The sequence below is a fragment of the Sesamum indicum genome, linkage group LG4 (genome assembly GCF_000512975.1).
Source record: "Sesamum indicum cultivar Zhongzhi No. 13 linkage group LG4, S_indicum_v1.0, whole genome shotgun sequence".
Classification (NCBI taxonomy): domain Eukaryota; kingdom Viridiplantae; phylum Streptophyta; class Magnoliopsida; order Lamiales; family Pedaliaceae; genus Sesamum; species Sesamum indicum.
In genome coordinates this window covers 9,788,524-9,807,271 of record NC_026148.1, presented here as the reverse complement: position 1 = coordinate 9,807,271, position 18,748 = coordinate 9,788,524, and the positions used below count along the sequence as shown (strand labels likewise).

General features: G+C 35.6%; 4 protein-coding genes across 4 annotated transcripts in view; all 4 read right to left on the bottom strand.

Annotated features, from left to right (window-relative positions):
• Positions 3,834-8,581, bottom strand: LOC105160453 (protein DETOXIFICATION 35-like). Its single transcript, XM_011077826.2, has 7 exons — positions 8,157-8,581; positions 5,071-5,696; positions 4,931-4,987; positions 4,602-4,840; positions 4,405-4,523; positions 4,212-4,298; positions 3,834-4,129 (listed from the first exon to the last, which is right to left on the bottom strand). Exons 1-7 carry the CDS (start codon positions 8,433-8,435, stop codon positions 4,037-4,039), a joined length of 1,500 nt encoding a protein of 499 aa, XP_011076128.1. The 5' UTR covers positions 8,436-8,581; the 3' UTR covers positions 3,834-4,036.
• LOC105160452 (protein DETOXIFICATION 35) lies at positions 10,464-14,185 on the bottom strand. Its single transcript, XM_011077825.2, has 7 exons — positions 13,882-14,185; positions 12,082-12,707; positions 11,869-11,925; positions 11,535-11,773; positions 11,332-11,450; positions 11,136-11,222; positions 10,464-10,975 (listed from the first exon to the last, which is right to left on the bottom strand). The coding sequence occupies exons 1-7, from the start codon at positions 14,158-14,160 to the stop codon at positions 10,874-10,876; spliced, it is 1,509 nt and encodes a 502-aa protein (XP_011076127.1). The 5' UTR covers positions 14,161-14,185; the 3' UTR covers positions 10,464-10,873.
• LOC105160699 (LRR receptor-like serine/threonine-protein kinase GSO2) lies at positions 14,477-17,353 on the bottom strand. Its single transcript, XM_011078178.2, has one exon. It carries the CDS (start codon positions 17,322-17,324, stop codon positions 14,511-14,513), a length of 2,814 nt encoding a protein of 937 aa, XP_011076480.2. The 5' UTR covers positions 17,325-17,353; the 3' UTR covers positions 14,477-14,510.
• Positions 18,655-18,748, bottom strand: part of LOC105160451 (protein DETOXIFICATION 35) — a gene marked incomplete in the record, with an annotated part of 3,821 nt that continues 3,727 nt past the window's right edge. Inside the window, 1 exon segment of the mRNA XM_011077823.2 lies at positions 18,655-18,748.

Here is an 18,748-nt window from a genome sequence, read left to right as displayed (position 1 = left end):
AAGAACAGCGACGTCTAAATCACCAATCACTATTCATTAAACTCTAATCTCAGGCCGCAGTTTTCAACTCCATCACTGCTCACCAAACATCGCCGCCGCCGCCACCCTCCGTTTCCTCCACACGATCAAAACAGCGTAAACACAGAGTAAAGGACAGTATCTCGGTAATAGTAGTCAAGTTTCATCAAACACATGGAGAACATAAACCGCTTCACGACAACATACTAGAAAAAGCGGAGAGTTCAATATCTCCGAGATGGCCTACGAATACGGTGGTGACAGAGGTGGTCCCGTACTGACAGAGGATCTGAAATGCTATAGGGCCGCCTATTCTCCATAGCTTGGCTGATTCTATGCAGAAAGCCCTCCACCATGCTTTCAGCCCCTTCACCGGCAGGTAGTCTCCGTTATCATCGATTGGATGGACGTCGCCGGAGCTTGTTTCGAGCAGCGGCGCCTCCATCGGAATGTCAAGGGGAATTTATTTAAAAAATGCAGGAAAAAAAATAAAAAAAGTAACGTATTTTAAAAATATTTAGAAAAGTAGGTGCCACAATTTTTAATTAAAAAAAAAATTCTCTATGTTATGACAATTTTTTTTTTTAAAAAAATTATTTTATTCCACGATGAATTGCTGCCAATTTCTCGTTAAAATTTCAGACCATCATGGCAAGTTGTCAGTTATCAAATATACCGTTCGACTCTCCTTGATGAGACGAACATTTTCCCACAAACAATTTCAAGTTTTATCAATCGTAAATAATGAATTTTTAGCACGATTACCGCACCTTTCGGCCGTCGATTCACTGCCACCGGAGCGACCCACGATCACGAACCACCAACACTGGACTCGCCTCGGCCTAACGGTTCTAACGAGATGAAATTTGAAGTTTTTCCGCCGAAAATTCGCGCTGAAGCTGTTTGCTGTCATTTCTCCACCGTCAGGACGAATCACAGATTATGACCATAGCCGTTAGAATCCTGTCGTCCAGACGATTCCAACAAGACCAATCTTGCTCAATTTAATCAAGTATTTATTTGCTCAATTAAAATAGATATGTTTTAAAATAGTTGTAATTTTATTAAATTCTATTTATTAATTAATAATATTATTTATAATAAATAAATAATTAATAATACTATTTATAAAAATAATTAATTAATAATACTATTTTATAATTAATTAATAATTAATAATTAATAATACTATTTAGAACAGTCTTGCTCAATTTCATCAAGTATTTGTTGAGAATTGAAAATTTGGAGATTTTTCCACCAAAAATTCGTTGAAACTGTTTGCCGAATTCATTTTCTTTTTTTTTGTTTGTCCAATTAAATACATATATTTTAAAATTTTATAATTTTATTAATTCTATTTAATTAATTATAAATAGTATTATTAATTTATTATAAATAGTATTATTAATTATTAATTACTATTTATAATTAATTAATAATTAATAATAAATAGTATTATTAATTAATAAATAGAATTTAATAAAATTATAACTATTTTAAAACATATGTATTTTAATTAAACAAACAAATACTTAATGAAATTGAGCATGATTGATCTTGTTGGAATCGTCTGAACGACAAGATTCTATCGGCTATGATCTCTCTCTCCGTTTGTCAATTGTCAATTTCTAGAAATATTGTAGAAAAATAGTTGTGGTGTAGTAGGAGGACGAGAGTCTTGATATTGAATATTGATGATTGGAGTTGAGAGAATAGAAAGAACAGCAGATCTGAAACGTCGCGTGAAAGTGGACAGAACTGTCTTAAATATTTGTTTCGTTTTTAAAAAAAATCAAATGATAAGTTATTATTAAATATATATTTTTTATGAAAAAATGCAATTTATCCTATAATATAAAAAATGATCAAAAGAATCTCTATAAAAAAATAAAATAACAAATTATTCCTTATATTTTAAAAAATAAAGTAAATTACCCTTTATTTTATTAAAATATTAGCAAAATACCATGTTTTCAAATAATTTAAAATTTTATGCATAATCGCCCTAGCGGTTGGATAAAATAAAAACAGAAAAACAAAATTGGCAAATAAATCGAGAACTATATAGCGGTTTTATAATACAAATGTGGCGACTTTGTAAAATTAATATTATTTAATCTTTATGAACTATAATCCAATCATAAATAATTATACGAACCAAATGAACCCTCAATGAACAAGATTACTTGTCCAGAAATAATGGATATTACAATTTTATATTGCAAATAGTAGCTATTTTTAGTGTTGGTGAATATATTACTCATTTTTATGTTATGTGAATTTATTAAAAATTAAATACAAAAAAATAACATATTTGAAACGCAACCAATTCCGAACTTATCAATTTAAATTCATTTTGAATCCAACTCATTCGGACACAAACACCATTCAACCCGTCCGTTTACCACCATTAAATTCATAGTCATTAAGCTGCCAAGAATCATTTCTCATTATGATTTACATTAATTATTTACAAATTGATATTTTTAGTGGGATCACCCATGTAAATAGTACTAGTTATCTTTTATAATATTTTAAGGTAAAATTGCAAAATTAGTCCTATGTTCAAAATTGGTCACGTAGTTATGAGACTGGCAATTTTAGTCTTTTATGTTCAAAATTTGTAGCAATTTTGGTTCTTCTGGTCAAAAGTGACCGAAAATTAACAAATCAAATTGGGGATTAGGGTTTCAGTGACAAATGGACATTACTTACACGGACAACATCCTACGTGGATGCTGACGTGACAAAAAATGGTTAATCATCACTCACCACCACCACCACTACCACCAAGCCGATCGTCGGAAATTTTTCCGGCGTGTCTCCTGCCACCAATAAACTCAACGTCTTACGCTGATTCCAATCATATAGCATGTGTTTCAATCGGAGTTCAAACGTGCCCCCAATTCTTATATAGTCTTATCCTAAAACCTAGATTTATTTTCTTTCTTTTCTCGATTCACTGTCATCCGACCTACCTATTATTCAAGAACACCACCAATCAACTCCCCATCCTCCGGCGAGTTGATTACACCCAAGCCCATCCATTTTCGTCAACTATTCGGTTGTTTTTTTTCGTTTTTATTTTCACCACTTTTTCTCCGCACCCACCATTGATTTTTCCATCATATCTCCATCACCAATGACCATCTCACCAGTGGACCAACACCCTTATGTTCGCTCCCCATGGGACACACATCTCTTCGATCAGTTTCCGTCAATGGTACATCCACGTCATGGTACCATCATCGGTTGACTTCTCCTTTATGTTTTAATTTAGTGTCAATTTTAGTCCTATATATTTTAATTTAGTGGCAATTTTGGTCCTTCCAACCAGAATTACCAGTCAGCAGACACGTAAGATGCCACGTGTTTTAGTTGAGACCAGTTGGCAACTGGAACCCTAAACCCCAATTTGTCCGACTAATATTTGGGTAATTTTGGTCATAAGGACCAAAATTGCCAGTTCAGTAGTTACAGGACTAATTTTGCCACCCTCCTATACTTACAGGATTAATTTTACAATTTTGCCTTATTTTAATTTTTTAAAAAAATAATAAGAAGCTATTGAAACATATACAAATGAAAATATAATTAATTTTCACATGTTAATGGGCACCAACCATAACCCTTTACTAGACTGAAAATTCTTAAATCGAATCGAGTCTGATCAAAACATGACATATGCATTAAGAAAAATATTGCAAAATGACGATAATGCCTGTGAGCATATAGTTGGCATTGATCGTCATGAGTTTATGTTGATTGTAATATGAAGATTATGATGAAGACTTCTTACCCAAATAAATTATGACTAAATCAATCACAAAACAAGTAGATTGTACTTATTATATAATTGGTTTAAGTTTGACCAAACTTCATTTGGATTAGAATTTTCCAAAAAGTGACAGCTCAATACACTGTAAACTAGGAATAACTTCAGAGTGCTGCTTGTCAAAATTTCCAAACGTTGAACCACTGAATACAATTTACCATAACATTGAGATTGATAGTCGTGTTAAGGTGTTCCGTTTTTCATTGGAAGTTGGTGATTCGATACTGCAGTGTCGTGGCCTCCCCACTTCCTCATGCGCTCTGTCGTCTGCTCCACCTGCGATTTCCTAGTTTCTTAATAAGCCTGCCAAACACGACTTCTATGCCCATATCAAACTCAAAGTGCAGGTAGCACTAACCTCTTTGTTCCAGTTGGTTTTGTAAAGTACGATGAAGAGCAGCAATGTCTGCAAAGCCAGTCCAGCAATCATTCCCCCCCAGATTCCCTGAAAATACCAAAACTTCAATGTAAGATCTCTTCTTGTCTCTCTCCAGTACACACACAGAACACCACCAGAATTTACATAGAATTGCAATATCAAGATTGCTTACCATGACGCCAAAGTCAGCCACGTAACCGAGAACGTATCCTAAAGGCAAACCAAAAATGTAATAACAACCCAAGTTGATGTACGCTACAAGCGCTTGCCAACCTCCTCCGATGGCTACACCTGCACCGTCCTCCAACAGGTTAAAGACAACGAGCAATTCACAAGAATGCTACTGTGTTAAACCAAGAAAAGTAGTACCTGATATCACTGGCTGGATGCTGTTGAGAAGCATCGTAACACCAAGAAGGCTTGAAAGGTGAGCCACCGCCCGCTGCATATTCTCGCTATCTGTAAAAATAATAGCAAAGTACTCCCTTGTGGTGAGGATGACAGCCATGCAAAGAATCCCAATCAGCAGAGACTGAAAGATCGTTACGTAGACAGAGTATTTGGCTGCTCTAGGATGTCCCAGGCCAAGTTCGTTGGAAACACGAACGCTGAAATGTAAAGATATTACGGTAATGGTTTGTGTTGATATTAATGAAATGTTGATGAGGATCTACAGCATTATTGTTTTTATTTTTGACCTTATAGCAGCATTGACTCCGACGAAAAGCATCGTTTCCAATCCATCAACGTTCATGCTGAAAAAGAACAAGATCCATCAAGAATGCCATAAGCAGTGAGATCAAAGTACTATGTTAATTCTGCATGTTAAGAAGCTCACCAAATAGAAAGGGAACCAACTGCAGTAACTGCATCTTTAAGATTGCCGGCGATGATAATGATGCTCATTATATACCAAATCTCCAGACACAGCATAACAGCAGATGCAAGTGATAACCTAACAAAAGCCCATATATCCCTAAACGCAGCCCACGAGAGTCCCTTCCATCCGTCCTTACACCAACCGACCACATAAACAAATTGCGCTATCGCAGAGATCCAACTTGTAAGATCAAATGCAACAGCTGCTCCGATCGTTCCCCAACCAAAAACATCGACAAAAAGCCAACACCATAGAGCTTGTGAAAGAAGAGCAACAGCTGCTATCCAGGCAAGCACGCCAACCTTGCTCTGGGCTTGAAGGAACTTTTGGGCTGGAAAAGCTATCGAAAGAGAGAAAAGTTGAGGGATGGTTAGAAGTGTATAGAATCCTGCAGGTTCTGCTATTTCATTGGATTGTCCGATCACCCTAAGAATTGGAGTGGCAAATATGTAGAGCGGTGAGAGGAGAATGCAAGTCGCAAATAGAATTATTATTGACCGTTGCATGTAAACACCGAGCATATGAACTTGTCCGGCGCCAAATGCCTGACCGCATAGTGTTTCCAGGGCACTTCCCATTCCAAGCTACAAAATACGGCAGAAATCCATTACAGACTGTTAGATTTGGCTTAGAAACTAAATATCAGGCACAGTAATCCGAGTCATAATATCAGAGGACACATAGTTAATGATTGATTATTCCAAATTTCTCAAGAATAATGTTGTCACTCAGTGTGGCTTTCAAACAGAGCAATGATAGCGTTGGACATCACATGCTCATTTCAACGGTTTCCAGGACCACCTAGTACACCATGTTACTGCAACAATCCGAAGAGAAAGAAGGGCAGTCCCGGAAAGTAATCAGTCATCTTCATAGCATCAGAATCTAAAATTAATTTCAAAGAAGTTGCTCTTAGTGGCAAATTGGTAGTCGAGAGAAGAGAAAATACTAATCTGGACAAATCGAAACTAATTATATGATAAAATCGGATTTAATTACATAATAAATATAATATACTCGTCGTGTAATTGTGTACCATTAAAAGGAAAGTATTTGACAAATTTAATTTGAATAAAAGATTTTGTTGAGAAAAGAGGGCGGAAAAAAGCAAGGGCAATAAGTGCGACAGCTATGAAACCATAGGTACATCATCATGGTGTCCCCAGCATTGATAATCTTTGGACCATCCCAATTAAGTTCTACAGGTAGAGGTCATAAATCCTCTCATCTCAATTAAGTTCCACTCACTAATTCCCACCAAATTCAACTGTAAATAAATTACTTGAGTAGTGCATTACTCAAGCTTATAGGATTGATATATAATTTAAATATATATATATATAATAAATGCAACAATATTTGTAGAGATAATTACACTGTCCTCTACTGAAATTTGGTATAATTACACATAAATTTTTGTAGTATGAGAAATTATTTCTAGTCCTCATAAAGTTTGTTACCGTCAAACAAATAGATCCATTCGTTAGTTAAAACTCATTGATTTTGCACATGTTAGCAAAAAATTGAATGAAAATCTATATGTTACCCCTTATTTGTTTAATATTGACTTATTGCATATCAAATAACTTTCTTTTTTATAAACAAACTATCCTTTTATATTTTCACACACGAATGCATATGAGGAATATACTTTCACCTTATAAGAGTAGTTTGGTCAGGAAAAAAATCAAAGGTAGATATGAATTAAATTTAATGTTTTTACTAATATCAACAAATTCGATAAATTTTGACCAACGATGAGATCTATTTATCAAACAAAAACAAACATCATAAGTACTAAATGCAATTTTTTAAACAATGACCGGGAGTGTAATTATCCTTGACGTATATATTAGTAATATTCATTTATTAACAAGGGTACAAAAGTAATTTTTATGTACAAACCATATAATAAATATATATACTTTGTCACATTATAAAATTTTCAATACCACAATAAGTATCACATGTATCATTCTTTAAACCAACTATATTTTACTATCCATGATTTGACAACTCAATACTTTTTTTAAAAAAAAAAAGTCGCTTATTAGGAATATTTGACTTGAAAAGCAGCGTTTACGGAGGGTAATTCTTGCGTCAAGCTTCTTACCTAACCCTTATTGTAATTACGAATACCGACAACCAATTATTTTGTGAGCGTGTCCCTCCCAGGACCCAACAAAAATCCACCTTTTATCGGAAAACAAATAAATGGTGCATTGTCCAGAAGATAATCTTCTAAAATATTAATTAAGAAAATTAAATTATATTTACAAAATTAATCATAAAATATGTGTAATATATATTACATAATTAATTATTTTTTAAAAATTATATATTAATCACACCGTAAATTTAAAAATTATATATTAATCACACCGTAAATATATATTACTTATTGTATAATTAATTTATGGTGAGTGAGTGAGTTCATATTGACCAAATTTGATCTTAGTTGGAATTTTCCAATCGGTAAGTATAATGAAACAGGTTAGGACTCTTTCTGTCCAAACTGGGACTAGAAAACTAAAATCTCATTCAATTATCATAGATCTCATCGCCCTCCGCCGCACGTATCACGAGTTGATGGCCGGAGGTAAGTTACTTCAACGTCGATGGAAAATCAAGAAGCAGAAAATATTTCAAGAAACAACAATCAAGATCCAAAAACAACATTATCGGAATACGTTTTTCTGCACAAATCTATGTAAACCACTGCACATGTATGTAGAGAGAGAGAGAGAGAGAGAGAGGATGATGTTAAAGTGACTGTCCAAACTGGGACTAGAAAACTAAAATCTCATTCAATTATCATAGATCTCATCGCCCTCCGCCGCACGTATCACGAGTTGATGGCCGGAGGTAAGTTACTTCAACGTCGATGGAAAATCAAGAAGCAGAAAATATTTCAAGAAACAACAATCAAGATCCAAAAACAACATTATCGGAATACGTTTTTCTGCACAAATCTATGTAAACCACTGCACATGTATGTAGAGAGAGAGAGAGAGAGAGAGAGGATGATGTTAAAGTGAACTAACCATGAAGCCGAAAGCAAAAGTTCCGACCACCGACGTAGCAATAGAGAAAGCGGAGAGCTCGACATCTCCGAGGTGGCCGACGAATATGGTGGCGACGGAGCTGGTCCCGTACTGGCAAACTATCTGAAAGGCTATGGGGCCGCCTATCCGCCACAGCTTCGCTGTTTCTATGCAGAAAACTCTCCACCACGCCTTCAGCCCTCTCACCGGAACGTAGTCTCCGTCGTCTCCAATCAGCTGGAGTTCGCCGGCACTCCGTTCGAGCAGCGGCGCCTCCATACCGACGCAGCGGTAGTTTCAGCCTTGAGAGTACGTATGTTTAGGTGCTATGCTACAGCTTGCAGTTGCTACTTGTGATTTGTGGTTGAATATGTAGAATGATAGTTGATGTGATGAAGAAGCTTTTGTTTAGCAAGTGTGAGATGCACGTGGGTACCTCAAAGTCAAACTACACCTTCTCCAATAATTCTGAATCCTATCCCACACTACAAGTTTACCAAGATTCAGACTCGCATCCAATCAATGATTTTCAAAATGTTGATTCAGGTCTTATTAAATATATAAATATTTATTTTTTGTTATGTTAATATATTAATGAAATATGCAAGTATTTTTTTTTAGTAAAAATAATTATATATGGTAAAGTGTAAATTTCTCAAAATTGAGATAGAAAGATGACACAAAAATAAATTCAAATACCAAAATATTAAAACAGATATAATTCCAACAACAAAATGTAATTTATGGCTTCAAAGATATTACAAGAAAAAAAAATAATGGAGAGATAGTCCAAAAAGATGATTAAATTGTGACATTTAAGGAGGGGTTTTGTTGTTGAACTGTCTCAATCCTTACAGAAATTGTCTTTAGAAGGAGCTACTTCTTGGATGCGGCTCAAGTTTATTTTATGTATGGTGGAGATTTTTTCAAATAAGAGGGCTCTATATCACATTTTCCAATCAAATTTCTATGTAAATTCATGCTTTTTATTTTAAAATCACTTTAGTTTTGAAATGAGCTTGTGATGGACATTTTCCTTGCCCTATTTGGAGCTTCCCACCAAGGCCAAAATGAAAATGTGATAGATTTGTTTTGACTTGTTATAATAAGTTTAATTAATTTTTATAAAATTCTTTTGCTAATATAAACAAATCGGTGAATTTCGACTAATGAAGAGAACGATGTACTATACGAAAACAAATGTCATGGCTACATGCAAGAGATAATTAATTTGCGAATGACAGCAAGTTTAAGTATAATTTACACCAAATCTCTGGTGACGAAAGTGTAAGTATTTCTTAATGAATTTCAAAATATGGAATTATTGAAAACCATTTCTTTAAGTGAATTGATGAATGCAAGTAGGAATGCTTTCATCCGAATGTATCATGAGAATATTATGTGTAGTAGGTTGGAATGGGGTGTTAACACCCTTGAATCACTAGTTAATTTCTTCATCATTCATTCATGATTGTTGATGGATTTTGGTGATGTTAATCTTTCTTTGTTTCAGTATGATCTTTATAGAAGCTACTGTCTTATAGTTTTCTTTTTAATATTACCAAACTCTTTTATATTTAGAAAACAATAATAACATCCAGAAACATGTAAATTTGAAAGAAAAATCAATGTAATTCAAAAGATACAAGGCTATACTTTTATAATTATATTCACTCAAAAAACAAACAAACAAAACGTTTTAGTTGACCTTTTTGTTTTAAAATGAGGGTAATTTAGATTTTTAATCAATGCCATTTGGTAGTTATTTTAGCGATATTTCGCTTAATAAATAATATATAAGGGCAAATTATAACAATCTCCCATTAAGTTTGATATAATTACGAATATTTCTTCATTGTTTCAAAAATTACGAATGCCTATCTGATGTTAACGGTCGTCTAACAATTATCCCAATCCATTAGTCTCAGTTAGGTTTTCATCCATTTTTTTTTTATGGTTAATCAATTTTTTTTAGAATTTTTAAAAATCTTTATATAAAATTCAATAAGTTTAAAATTGACAATTTCATATCTCTATCCAATGATTACATAATTTCATCAAACATCAAGAAGGTATTTGTAATTTTTTAATGAAAAAATATTCATAATTATGTCAAATTTAAAAAAAGATTGTTGTAATTTATAAAACATATAAATACATATGGAAACCCAAAATCTTTATCAACCTCCAGTTGGCTTGAATATAATAATAAGACTCAGATTCACCATGTAATGTATTGCCCTGGATCCACAATCCTTTAGAATTACAACTTTACAATTGCCCAGTCAAATTAGGCAGAGAGGATGATTATCTGACAGCTTAACTAATCTATTATAATTGCATTCAATTTACATGAAAATTAAATAGAATAAATTACATTGACGCCTATTGAAAATATGTTTAAATACATAAACACTCAATGCCTTTTGCGAAATTAACGATTACATGTCTAGATATTGTGATTGTAATTATAAGCACGTCTCCTGTTTAGTGACAAAAACATTACACAAATATTCCCTAAAGTACATTACACTAATACCTTAAGGGACTATTTCTGTAACTTTGCAACACTCCCTCAACCGCATATAAGTATGTGTGTGTATATATATATCCTATGTCAAATAAGCTCAAAAGGGTCTAATGGGAAACAAAAGTGGTATTCCCATGCTGAGGCTGAGAGACAGTTGAGAAAGCGACAAGAATACCACCGACTATGTCTAAGCTCTGCCGTTTTTTATCGGAAGCTGGTCAGGTTCGGATTTCTCGATTGTAATGTCTTGGCCACCCCACTTCCGCATGCGCTCTGTTGTCTGCTCAACCTGCGTTTTTGGTGGCTTCTTATTAAGACAATGAAAAAGGTTTGATAAATTTCTGAATTTTGGGACTTGTGTAAAAAATTGAGTGTATAAACGGTTGGAAAGAAATGTAGTGAAAAGCTGAATGATGAGGATAAAGAGTGTATGGACTGCTAACACTGACCTCCTTGTTCCAGTTGGTTTTGTAGAGTACGATAATGAGCAGCAATGTCTGCAGAGCAACTCCGCCTATCATGCCCCCCCAGAGTCCCTGCAAGAAGAGAAATATAACGTAAGAGCCTTGTTTCCGGTGGCTTTGTGTAAGAACAGAATCAACAAGCGGTGAAAATAACAAGGCAGTGAATGATCGAAATTATTACCACAACTCCCAGATTAGCTACATAACCAAGAATATATCCCAACGGCAGACCAAATACATAGTAACATGCCAAGTTGATGTAAGCAACTAGAGCTTGCCATCCGCCTCCTATGGCAACACCTGTCGTAATATTGGTGCAAAAGATTAGACAGACAAGGAAAACGGCAAGTGCGGACTTCCGTTCTATTTAATTCAATAGAATACCTGATATCACTGGCTGAATACTGTTGAGAAGCATTGTGATCCCTAGTAGGCCTGAAAGGTGAGCAACGGCCTGTTGCATTTCTTCACTATTGGTAAATATAATAGAGAAGTAATTTCTGGTTGCGAGGACTACAATCATGCAAAGAATCCCGATCAGAAGGGACTGAAACAGCGTCACATAGACTGTGTATCTAGCCGCTCTAGGATGTCCCATTCCGAGCTCGTTTGAGACACGGACACTAAAAACAAAAAAAGGGGATATATATATATATATATAGATAGGAAAACGGTTTGGACCATATCGAAAATGAAGAAAGCTTCAGAGGTTTTTCACCTTATAGCAGCATTGATTCCTACAAACACCATTGTCTCCCAGCTATCAACATTCATGCTGAACAACAGACCAAATGAGATATTAACTTTTTTTTTTTGCTTTTTGATGAGAAAAAAGGAGATATCAAATATTAGTACTTGAGAAAACTACGGAGAAACACAATGACTAGTAAAAGACAAGGTATGAGGTCATGAGAAAGTGAATCATGCTCACCATATAGAAAGAGAACCAACGGCAGTCACAGCGTTATCAAGATGACCGGTGAGGATAATGATGCTCATCATGTACCAGATCTCCAGGCACAGCATAATAGCAGACGCGAATGAGAGCCTCACAAAAGCCCAAATCTCACGAAATGCAGCCCATGAGAATCCCTTCCAACCATCCTTACACCAACCAACAACATAAATAAACTGTGCGAGGGCAGAGACCCAACTAGTTATATCAAAAGCTACAGCAGCACCCGTAGCTCCCCAGCCAAATACATAAACAAAGAGCCAACACAAAAGAATTTGTGAAGCCAGAGCAAATGCTGCGATCCATGCAAGCACGGAAACTTTGCTCTGGGCTTGAAGAAACTTCTGGGTTGGAAAAGCAACAGCCAGAGAACACAATTGAGGGAGAACCAGAAGCGTGTAAGTTCCTGCAGGATCCGCTATCTCATCTTGTTGTCCAAGTAATTTAAGGATTGGGGTAGCGAATGTATAGAGTGGCGAAACAAGGACGCAAGTAGCCAACAGAATTACTATCGAGCGTTGCATGTAAATGCCGAGCATGTGAACTTGTCCGGCACCATATGCCTGACCGCATAGAGTCTCAAGGGCACTCCCCATGCCAAGCTACAATATATTGCAACCGTAAATCTCAAGTTTCAAGATTCAGCCCAAATAACGTAGCACATTTGCATTAGTATTAACATACAGAATCATCGATGTCATCAAATATAGTGCAGTCACATCGTCATGCATTTTAACATACTGAACTATAAATACAATAATGAAATACAAATCTACATTCGAGTAAGATAAACAATAAATACATGTAATAGACAGAAATAGTGTGATTAGATAAAACTTCTTAGCAACGTTTCTTTCTTTTCTTATGAGCAGTATTAGCTTAAATCCTGAGCAATAGTAAAGAAGCTCCAAAATACATATTATTGCCTTTTTCCTTTAGCTTATGTTTCTTTCTTTCCTTTTATCAAAGGTCTGCCCAAGGCAATAGCTTAGAAGGTCACCAAGTAAATTCACACTCACAATGCTTCAATGAAAGGGTACATATATTCTTAAACTAAAACAAAGATGTAAATTGTGTGGAATAAAGGACAAGGGCGGTCGACGTCCCCTTGGGGGACAACCCAATGGTTGGGTTCAAGATTTTCTAGAGGACGCCTTGTGTTTCAACCTGGTGTATGCATGGGTGTGTGTGTGTTTAAGGAAAAAAAAGAAAAAAGTACAAGGACTGTGGACGTTGCCCTGCTCGTAACTGAGAACAATCAACTATATTTTAATTTATTTAATTTTAATAAGAAAATCAAGTGCAGATTTATGTCAGCTATCTCCAAATTACTAAAATTCTATGTTGCATTTTAATTTTCCCAATTAAAGAATCAATGGATTACCAACTAAATCACCCAACATCCATTCATTAAAGTCTAATCTCAGGCCGCAATTTTCAAGTCCACCGCTGCTCAAAAAGCATCACAACCGCCGCCCCAGACCACCTTAGCTCCACGCGATCAACACTCAACTACAGCATAATACATAATAAATTAAGGACAGTATCTCAGTAGTATCTACTCTCATCAAACACATGGAGAACACAAACCGCATCACGACGACATACTAGAAAAAACACAATCAGGAAAAGCAAAAATTAACCCCAATATCTCACCAAAACGAAGAATATATATAAACTATCATGGAAGAGAAGAATAAGATATACAGAAGATCAAGCAAGAGATAAACTGACAAAGAATGATCAAACTAAGTAGCAAATTCAAAATAAACTGACCATGAAGCCGAAGGAGAAGGTACAGACAACCGAGAGTGCAATAGAGAAAGCGGAGAGTTCAATATCTCCGAGATGGCCTACGAACACGGTGGTGACGGAGGTGGTTCCGTACTGACAGAGGATCTGAAATGCTATGGGGCCGCCAATTCTCCATAGCTTGGCTGATTCTATACAGAAAACTCTCCACCATGGTTTCAGCCCCTTCACCGGCAGGTAGTCTCCATCGTCTCCGATTATATGGAGGGCGCTTGAGCTGGTTTGGAGCAGTGGCGCCTCCATTGGGCGGCGGTAGGAGGGACACACTGGGTATATTAATGAGACAAAGTAATAGTAATCTTAAAAGGAGCGTGCATTATTTTTATTGTACGTATGTATTAGTGTTGTGGATAGGAAAGGTTTGTCTTTCATATTTACAACGGCCTTGTAAAGACGACATATTATTAATTACTGTCACTGTAACAGAGAATCGGTTACAACCTCAAAGGAGAGCAGAGCAACAGGAAACTCACCAAATTGGAATGTGAAGTAGCTAACAAACAGTTTTCTTAGATTACACCACAAATTAAGAAACCTTTAATTTACATTTAAGATAAAAGAGTTTAACATAATTAGACAAGTGGTTAAGTTAATTAGTTTTGAAAATATATCCAAGCTTTGGTGAGCTTGCTGAAAACTGCATATCTGAATGTCTTGTTGAGCAGTATTGTTCCGTATATTCCCCAAAATCCAATAATAAAACCAAGTGCCAGAGCAATATAAAATCCAGGCGTTATAAACTTATCATCATCGTCAGACTCCGCTCCTTCAACTCTTGGATTTGGGTGATCTCCAGGGCAAGATTCATTGAGCGGCGGCCCACACAAACCAACATTACCTATATAAGCCGCTCCTTCAAAAGTAAGACATTGATTGTCCCGTGGAATTCTTCCAGACAAGTTGTTGTATGACAAGTTCAACACTCCAAGCCCGTTCAAGTTGCAAAGACTAGCCGGAATCCCACCTGAGAGGTGGTTTCTTGACAAGTCAAGAAAATTCATAGACTTGAGCTCACCAATATGTTGAGGAATGGGTCCGACCAAATTGTTGTTGGAGATATTCAATGCCACCAAACCAGCTAGTTTTGTGATGTTCATAGGGATTTCACCTACTAAACTGTTGTCTGAAAAATCGATTAGCTTCACAAGGCCAACACGGCTGGTGTACTTCACCTCATTTCCTTTCCACATGAAATACGCACTTTCAAGGGAATCAAAACTTCCCGCTGGCATCATCAGGGTATTTGTTGGAAGAAACAATTCCCGACTATACGAGGAATGCTCCGTCGAAATATTCTTGTTGGCAGATATGTCTAAGATTTGGAGGTTTGCTAGGCGACATATGTTTGAAGGGATGTCACCGTAAAACTCATTGGAGCGGAGGACTAGAACTATTAGCTCTGGGAAGCTCTCTCCTATCCAAGATGGTATGTTTCCAGTAAGTCTATTTCCTCCCACATCAATCATCTTCAGGCCTCTGCAATTTCTCATAGTTGAGGGGATCCCGTCCGAGAGACTATTGTTACGTAAATGCAACAAAGTAAGAGCACTTAACGAGCCAAATGAACTAGGAATCTTCCCCCACAAGTGATTGTTTGCTAAATTGAGATATCTTAATGATCGAAAGCTAGCAAAACAATCAGGAATCTGACCAGAGAAAAGATTGTCCGAAAGGTCGAGCAAAGCCCACTCTTTGACATAGCACAAAAAATCCAAGGAACCTGAAATCTTGTTTCTTGATACATCCAAAGATATCCCAGAAAGGGCAACATCTGGTGACGTTAAAAAATCTGTTGAGCTGAATGAGAAGTTCGGAAAGGAACCATACATTTGGTTATTTGATGCATCGAGGTACAAGAATGTCGGGATGGTGCCACCAAAAAAACTTGATACGGTGTCTGAAATCCCGATACTGGATAAGTCGATTGTTTGTAATTCTTTTTGTGTTTTGAGCCAAACAGGGTAATGTTTCACTAATTTACACTGCGCCAATTTCAAAGTCCGTAGTTGGAAAGGAGGATCAAAGGTAGGGTCGAAATCAACTTCTAGAAATGAGTTGAAAGATAAGTCCAGTTCTACTAATTGAGAGAGAGTTGGAATGCTATGAGTTAAAGTTCCACTAAACGTATTGTTGGAAAGGCGTAACGATCTCAATAATGGAGAGAATGATAGATCTGGTATTGCGCCAGTAAATCCATTTGAAGACAGATCAAGAAAAGCAAGAGATGGAAGTTGTAGGTAGCCTTCTCGGATGGATCCACTCAATTGGTTACTCTCAAGACCTAAGTTGGTTAAGGAATAAAATCTTGACATATTAGGCAACAATCCTCTGAAATTATTCCAACTCATATCAAGAGACAATAGTCTTTTCTCTAATAGCCCACCTGACAGATTCATCATTACTTCATTAATATCACCACTCAAATTGTTTTCAGACAGAGACAAGGTCACTAAACTGCTCAGATTAGTAAAATACTTGGGGATCCCACCCTGGAGACCATTTCTATAAAGGCTGAGAACTGTAAGTGACATCATGTCCTCAAAAACATCAGGAATGGGACCAGCTATGTTGTTATCATTGAGTATTATGTAAGAAAGACCAGTACTGCTGAAGTTTGAGAACCAACTGACTAATGTCCAAAAGTTGGATAGATGGGAGTTGGATAGATGGGAGTTGAATGAGAGATCAAGAAACGTAAGAGGCGAGGATCCATTGATTTTGGGTAGGAAAGAAAGAGATATTTCTGGGAGAGCTCCATTGCTCAGGCTCAACTCTTGTATGGACTTCAATTTGCTTACTGCTTGTAACCAATTGGTAGCCTTTGAGAGATCTGTATAACTGAGATCAAGGTATTCAAGTGAATCAAGACTAAAAAGCCAATCAAGGTTTTCACTGTTGCAATCATTCGCAGAAATATCAAGGTAGAGCAATTTTGATAGGTTCCCTATCTGATGTGGGATTGGTCCACTGAAATTAGCTGAACGAAGATTGAGATTCTGTAATTGGGTGAGTGAAGCAATGAAGTCGGGAATGGGGGCATACTCAAAGTCATTGAAACTAAGGTCTATGTGTTCCAATTGTTGCAGTTCAAGTAATGAAGTACTGATCTTACCTCTCAAGAATTTAAAACGAAGATCCAATTGTGTGACATGATTGGTATGATTATGACAGTAAACTCCAATCCATTCACAGCACTCTCTTTTATGTTCATCGTTGCCCCAAGAAGAGAGTCGGCCATATGTGTCGACAAGCTCGTCTTTGAAGTTGAGAAGAGCTTGTCTCTCCCTATCCAAGCACCTCATTCTGTTAGTAGTATTATTGAGTTGTGATGAATAAGAATGTCCGCACTTTAAGGTTACTACTTGAAACACAATAAGCAGTAAGGGACGAAGCTGAAAGGACTTCATGGGGATATAAATTCAACTACAGTTATGTGTTTGGGTTATGAATTTGAGATGTTGTGTCTCTTGCACCAATCACTGGTTTGAATTAAATCTTTGAGCAAATTAAAATAAGTCAACCCCAACAACAACTACAGCGCAAACAAACACTAATATAATTACAATACTTAGGATTTAATATATTGCCGTATGGACAACGCAAACTGACTTTTTATTTGCGTGCGTGCATTTCTTCAGGCTTATGAATTATGTGATTCTTTTATTACAACAAGAATTGAAGAAATTTTTGGACTTTATTACAATTTTATACTCTTGTCACCTGAACTAACTTCTTAGTAGGCGTGTCATCACTGTCTTGGAGTTTGCGCAAAAGTCAGTCAACCTCAACAAGCCGACAGGTCATCCAATGACTTGCCTTAATTACCATACTTAAAATAAGATATAACATCCACCCCCCACCCCCCAAAGAAAATGAGAGCAATTACAAAGACAATTTAAAAGCAATCTTGGCATTACATAATAATTCCATTCATGTGGACAGATTAAAATTACACTAAAAGTTTGACTTAATTACATATATATTCTTGAGTTTCAAAAAATTAAATTTAGTATATTTATGTTATTTGCTTTTATTTGACAAATAGACCTGATTGTTAATGATATTAAGGACTTCGGCATAAAAATTGAATAAAAATCCAATTTTTACTCATGAGTTGAATGATTCAACTTATTTGACAATTATATAAAGCCCCTTTAAAGTTTGAGCTACGTGCAGGTATACCACTCTAAAGATTTAAAAATTACATATATCCTTACTAATATTGATTATCATCCTGCAAATATTTTTAACATTTTATAATACTATCAGGCATCATTAATGTAGTAACATGATAAATTTTTAAATTAATTATTAGAACAAAATCATCAAAGGTTCTCTAAAAGTTTGAACATGTATGTTTCAGTTAATACTATGTATAATATTCTTATTGTTTTATGTTAATTTATATTAAAGTATACAGATCTAGTTATAAAATAAAAAGTTGAAAGGGGCAATTGTAATATGACAATCATATTTCAAACTTGATCCGATTGGAAAACACACTGCCATGGTGAAGTAGTATAGGAACAATGAACTATATTATAAATTTGTTAGTTCATTTTTTTAGATAAAAATAATAATTATATTATTACATCAATATTTGAACAAATTGAATACATTAATATAGTTAAAAATTATAATAAACTCATATATATAAAAATGAGACAAACACCCACGATACCACACATTGGGTGGACTCGAACCTAAATTGCATTTGTTGAGCCTAAAATAAATAAACCTCATGCATTCTCTGTTTCTTCGTGAAGTAATTAATTGCATTTGTACCACCGTTACATATTGAACAAAACATGAAACTCCACGCTCTTGCCTT